The following is a 6,169-nucleotide window of genomic DNA, read 5'->3' as shown; positions in this document are numbered from 1 at the left end:
ATTGAAACGCTATTTAGTGCGCACCACAGCTAACTGTTTCACATCCGTTACACTCACCCCCCTTTTGACCTCCTCCTTTTCCGCAGCAACCAGTGATCCAGGTCACGGAACCAATGTAACAGTATATAGATATAGATATATATTTTTTTAATATACCTCTATTCCCCGCAAACCCTACCACCCTTCCCTCAATTGGAGTAAAGAAACAATAACACTTAGGTTTCTACATATTGTAGCGTTATTTATTAGAGAGGGGTAAAGAAAGACTTTGTTCGGGCGCCAGGCAGGTATTAACCATAGGAAAAGAGTAGAATAGAGAGAGTACCACTACCAGACCCACACACATCAGCAGAAGAGACTGCCTAGAGTGTAGCCTGTTTACCAGATAGCCAGTGGAGAGAAAAGAGAATACACACCCTATAAAACCCACATCACAGGGGTAACCCCACCAAGAATACCTCATACAATAATAATAATAATGGCAGAGCAATTGAACAGCAACTTCATACCAGAAAGAACCCAGTCAGAGGATTTGCAATAATCTGTATTATTTTCCAGTGGAGGAGTGCAGAGGGTATGAATGTGGGGGGTGTTCATAGACACAAAGGCCTTAAAAATTTCCACAATCTTCTCGGCCACATGTCCTTAGTACACCCCACCTCAATACAGTTCAAATAACAATACACAACTTGCAAGCAACCTCCTTTTAACTAAAATGTCCACCCAAATACTTCTGGCAGGGCAATAATAGTCCAGCTCCAATGATCTTCAATGGGAAGTGCATTAGGAAAATAGAGATTCTGTTGCAGGGTAAAGCACTGGATAGAGGGAAGAGAAAGAGAGAAAGGAAACAAGAGAGATCTTAGCTGTGGTCTTCAGGCATGCCGGTGTACTGTCTGACTGGCCGATGGTTAGTTGGTTTGTAGGTTAAAGCTTCACAACAATGTTGCTACTAATCCTCTATTTTCAATGTCCATCTAGTTTGAAATATATTTTCCTTAACTGTGCTATTTCACAAAATCTTTGAACCTATATACAGTTTTTTACAGACCTGTATGTTTTACATTGGTTCTTTTCATTTGTTATTTCACCTTTATTCAACCAGGTTGGCCAGTTGAGAACAAGTTATGATTTACAACTGCGACCTTATCTTGTTATTAGTCCCACCCTTCAGCTCCATTCAACCCCTCCCATCTATCTCTTAACACCATCCATTTTGGATTTCTATTTGCCATATATTTTTCAACTGTGCTGTGATGTTTCACAAAAGTACTGAATATTTCTATTCAAATAGCTTCTACAGATTGTAAATTAAGATAAACATTTTTGCTAAAATAATTATTATATTATTGATTAATTGACTATGGCTTTTCAAATCACCCAGTATTGCTATCTGCAGCATTAGTTCTAGGCAAATGTTGCAATTCTTCAGCGATTCCTGGACCTGTGACCAAAAAACAAGCTACATATGAGCAGTACCATAATAAATTATCAAATGACTCTGCCTCCTCATAGCAAAATCTGCATAGCTGGGATGATTGTATCCCCCATTTATATATACATATAAAACATTCTATTGGTTGCAAGAATATTGTATAGTAATTTAACCTGTTGAGTGTAGGGGCAGTACTTTGATGTTTGGTTGAAAAACATACCCAAATTAAACTGCCTATTTCTCATGCCCAGAATCTAGAATATGCATATAATTGTCAGATGAGGATAGAAAACATTCTAAAGTTTCCATAACTGTCAAAATATTGTCTGTGGGTATAATAGAACTGATATGGCAGGGAAAACCTGAGGAAAATCCAACCCTGAAGTGCTGTTTTCCTGAAAGCTCTCTGTTCCATTGCCTGCCTTCGCTCCATTTAAAGGGATATCAACCAGATTACTTTTCATATGGCTTCCCCATGGTGTGAACAGTCTTTAGACATAGTTTCAGGCTTTTATTTTGAAAAATTTGCGAGAAAGATCACATCGCGTCATTGTATGGCTGGGTGCCAGCAACGTTTTGCATAAGCAACAGCTTGGAGCAGACATAGCAGACATTTTTCTCTCTTAACGTCACTCTGAACTGCAGTGCTCAATACTGTGTAGACGAATTCACACCACAGTTTAATTTGAGCATTTTGAATCAAACAGAATATAATAAAATAGAGCATCTTCATTGTTTATTAAAATATATCACATTAGCAAAATATGGAATGATACCAGTCAGTCACCAGGGTGACTTCACTCATAACTTCTCACTGCTGTTTAGCTCTTTCCAAGCCTCAGTCCCAGATCTGTTTGTGCTGTCTTGACAATTGTATGCCATTTTCACACCAAACAATAACTATCACGTTTGGAGTTAAGACCCAGGTACAGACAGTGTCGAAGTAACAAAAGTGTATTAAATTGAACACTGGCAGGCAAAGGTACAGGACGGCAGACAGGCTCAGGGTCAGGCAGAGGTTGGTAATCCAGAGTAATAGGGCAAGTGGGACAGGACAGGGCAGTAACAGGTAATGGGGCAAGGGTCAGGCAGACAGGCTCAGGGTCAGGTAATCCAGAGTAATGGGGCAAGGGTACAGGACGGCAGACAGGCTCAGGGTCAGGCAGAGGTTGGTAATCCAGAGTAATGGGGCAAGGGTACAGGACGGCAGACAGGCTCAGGGTCAGGCAGAGGTTGGTAATCCAGAGTAGTGGGGCAAGGGTACAGGACGGCAGACAGGCTCAGGGGGTCAGGCAGAGGTTGGTAATCCAGAGTAGTGGGGCAAAGGTACAGGATGGCAGACAGGCTCAGGGTCAGGGCAGGCATAAAGGTCAAAACCAGGAAAAATAGAAATACAGGACCTATAGGTGGAAGGTGAAAACGCTGGTACGTATGATGAACAAAACCAACTGGCAATGGACAAACAGTGATCACAGGTATAAATACACAGGGGATAATGGGGTACATGGGTGACACCTGGAGGGGGTTTGAGACAATCACAAAGACAGGTGCAACAGATCAGGGTGTGACAATAACATAGGAGGTGGCAAGACAGCACAAACATATTTGGTACTGAGGCTAGCTGTTTCCAACTAACAGGTATCTTTTTCTGGTATTTTCATCTCAGAACCAACACTAAAGTTTGAGGCCCTCTCAAAGGTGTGACATAGTCATCATCAGACTGAGTTTAATGCAAACCACAACCACAACACAAACAACCTGACCACGATAAATGTCATTCAGTAACTGTGCAGGTGTTATCATTACCTTATAAGATATTCATTATCATTCCCATCTCTTAAATATATTGTGTTTTATAGTAGTGTCAAAGTACCAGTTTAGTCAGTACGTAGTTATGACAGTTCACTGCAAACCCTATGGCCTCTGTTGTCTCTGGTAGTCAACATGATGGCTGCTGAAAGCTTCTTGATAACTGAGTCCCTTCCCATCTCTCTTCCAACCCCCCTCATGACGTTGACCATGTTCCAGGCTGACTACATGGAAGTCGCCTTCCAGATCTCACAACACCTGGATAGGTGTTTAACATATCAGCGAACCACATCATATGATATAGCAAACAAATGCCCATTGGTTGCTGTGTGCAGCCTGACTGCAATATAGTCGGCCTGGAACGAGACCGCTCTCCTCATTGAGGTTGATAGATTGAGCAGTGCTGAGCTCAGGTGTTTAACACATCCGTTAACCATATCATGTGGTATAGGAATCTATTGGCCATTGGTTGCTGCGTGCAACTCAACTGCAATATAGTTGGCCATCCATGGCATGACACCGTTCTGTCCTTCTTGTGGTTGATAGATTGTGCAGTACAGGGCTCTGACCTCACAGACACAGGAAACTACTAACCCTGCTACTGCTCTCCATCCCTCCATGCATAAAGTTTATTTCAAAGCCGTTAATAAGTGTAATTTATTTCTACAACTATTTTTATTTATCTTTGTCAAAATCTTTGAATCTTTTTTTGAATCTAAATATCTTTGTAGCCATTTCTAATTATAAAACTGAGAACAAATTTTCTTCAAGTGAGCTGAAATTGATATCTTTATAACAGATGTACAGGAAGTGGATAAATAGGACAGGAAATGTCATATTGCTGAATGCTTTTCTTTATTGGTTTTAACAAAAGCTGCAATGCACACACGCCAATTCACTGGCAGAAGAAATCTTAACAATCTAAGCAAACAATGTGGCCAACATTTGTACCAGGACCGATCTGACAATCAAATATCCTGCATTTGTGGGAGGGAGCAACAATGGATGGGGAAACCAAGGGTTACAATATAATCTACAATAGAACACAAAATGTCATAATTTGACAGCATGCAGAAAAGCTGTGTTGCTGGTTTAATTTTATTCTCATTGGAGTTGTTTAAACAAACTGCAATTCAGGTAACTTTTTTCTTTCTTAGTACTCTCCAGTTTGTAAACGACATCACACCAGAGGTCATTCTTGTCTGTTCTCTTCAGCACCTCTGTAATTTTGAACACCTCGTAGGGAGGAATCAGCACCTCCTTCTCATGAGCCATCTGAGATGCGTACTCCCCCAGTGGGGCACCAAGGTAGGTGGTGATCTCAAAACAGGAGCGATTTCCAAAGTGTTTAGTGATTTTCTTGTCTAAAGAGCTCGACGTGAACTGTCCGAATCGCATTTCATCATATTGGACACCCTCGAAAGAGTCTTTAGATCCACGGAAGGTTTGGAATGTCTTGTTCTTGTTGTTCTTGTTCTTGTTCAGCATTCGTAAGGCATTGGCCAAAAAGAAGTGCAGGGAGTGGTACTTGAATGCAGTTTTGTAGCTCTCCTTTTGGGTACGAGTGGCAGCGTTGAATGACTTGTAAACGTTGGATGTTGCATTCACATACACCTGGATTGCCAGGGAATAGTTTTTAGACAGTTTTCCTTTTTTTGTGTAATGGTCCTCAGCAGCGGTCCAAGCCTGTTTGAAATCTTTGTTCTCTCCTCTCTCTTTTGGCAGGTAATAGTCATGCACCTTCCTGAGCATCTTCTCCTCAGAGCCCTTGTAGGAGTCATCAACAGAGTCTGGAGCCATGTCTAAGGGGAAGTTGGATTTTGGATCATGCAGAGGGAGACGAACCTTTAGTGAATGGAATAGAAATAGAGAAACAGGTGTGAAACAAGAAAATGCAGGTAACATTATTATGATGAGAAACAGCTGTAAGTCTGTTAGTTATTCATTTAGAGTTTAAGATGTTGGGGTGGGTGGGAGGTTCTGAGTTGACATGGAATTGGAATTTTAAGATGGTCATACTATGAATCATATATCTATTTGATTTTGAATTTTGGATCCCTTTAGGAATCAAAAAATATATAATAATTAGTAATAATAATTGAATGAAAAATGTAATGTTTTTGGCCTTTCCTTCAAACCCTATAGAAACTCATTGGATAAGACATTCATCAAATGCAGAAAGGACAGTCAAAAAATTTATCAGAAAAAACAAGGTTTTGAAGTGTGTGTCCTAAAGCTAGGAGATATAAGAAAACTCAGGAAACGTATATATATATTTCTTTACACATATATAACGCCTTTTTTGGGGTAGGCACAAAACTACCTTCATACTTCGGTTTAAAACCGATATCTGTTACCTTCAGACGAGTCACGTGACACTTAACTTTGTCCATAATAACATTTTGCCTGTTATTTTCCTCTTTGACTCTCTCTCTCTCAAAATAGTGTAGCAGCTTACCATCTTGGAGTCCACACCCAAAATCCAAGCCGGGACGAATAACATCACAGTAAAGGTTAGGATCTTGTGTCTTGCCATGATGTCAAAATGTATTGGTCCAATGTCAACTTGTAATGGAGATTAATTGTCTTTTAAGATACAGAATCAGCATTCAAATGTTCAACTTTCAGGGGTCCTTGTTATAACAGAGCTCTTGTGGTTATGTTCACAGTCCCTCCTCTCTTGCTGACAACAGGCAAATACAGATACAAGTACCCCTCAAACACCATAGCACAGTGAACACACACACACACACACACACACACACACACACACACACACACACACACACACACCCACACACACACAACACCAAATGACTTCTGAGAATGGTTTGTTCACACTTATTTAATGCTGATCTATGTGTGGACATGACCAACACCAGCAACAACACTGCTGATACTGAGAAAAGGTTCCCATAGTAACAG

The 6,169-nt window shown here is 40.6% G+C and overlaps 1 protein-coding gene across 1 annotated transcript; it reads right to left on the bottom strand.

Moving 5' to 3' along the window:
- Positions 1 to 4,080: 4,080 nt before the first annotated feature.
- Positions 4,081 to 5,918, bottom strand: LOC115117691 (ecto-ADP-ribosyltransferase 5-like). Its single transcript, XM_029646185.2, has 2 exons — positions 5,703 to 5,918; positions 4,081 to 5,089 (listed from the first exon to the last, which is right to left on the bottom strand). The coding sequence occupies exons 1-2, from the start codon at positions 5,778 to 5,780 to the stop codon at positions 4,349 to 4,351; spliced, it is 819 nt and encodes a 272-aa protein (XP_029502045.2). The 5' UTR covers positions 5,781 to 5,918; the 3' UTR covers positions 4,081 to 4,348.
- Positions 5,919 to 6,169: the final 251 nt, after the last annotated feature.

The sequence above is a fragment of the Oncorhynchus nerka genome, linkage group LG18 (assembly GCF_034236695.1).
Source record: "Oncorhynchus nerka isolate Pitt River linkage group LG18, Oner_Uvic_2.0, whole genome shotgun sequence".
NCBI classification, from domain to species: domain Eukaryota; kingdom Metazoa; phylum Chordata; class Actinopteri; order Salmoniformes; family Salmonidae; genus Oncorhynchus; species Oncorhynchus nerka.
This window is presented reverse-complemented; position numbering and strand designations above follow the sequence as displayed.

Coding starts and splice junctions, on each gene's coding strand:
- LOC115117691 (XM_029646185.2), bottom strand. CDS start 5,780: ATGGCAAGACACAAGATCCTAACCTTTACTGTGATGTTATTCGTCCCG. Junction 5,090..5,702: donor TGGGTGTGGACTCCAAGATG/GTAAGCTGCTAC, acceptor CATTCACTAAAG/GTTCGTCTCCCTCTGCATGA.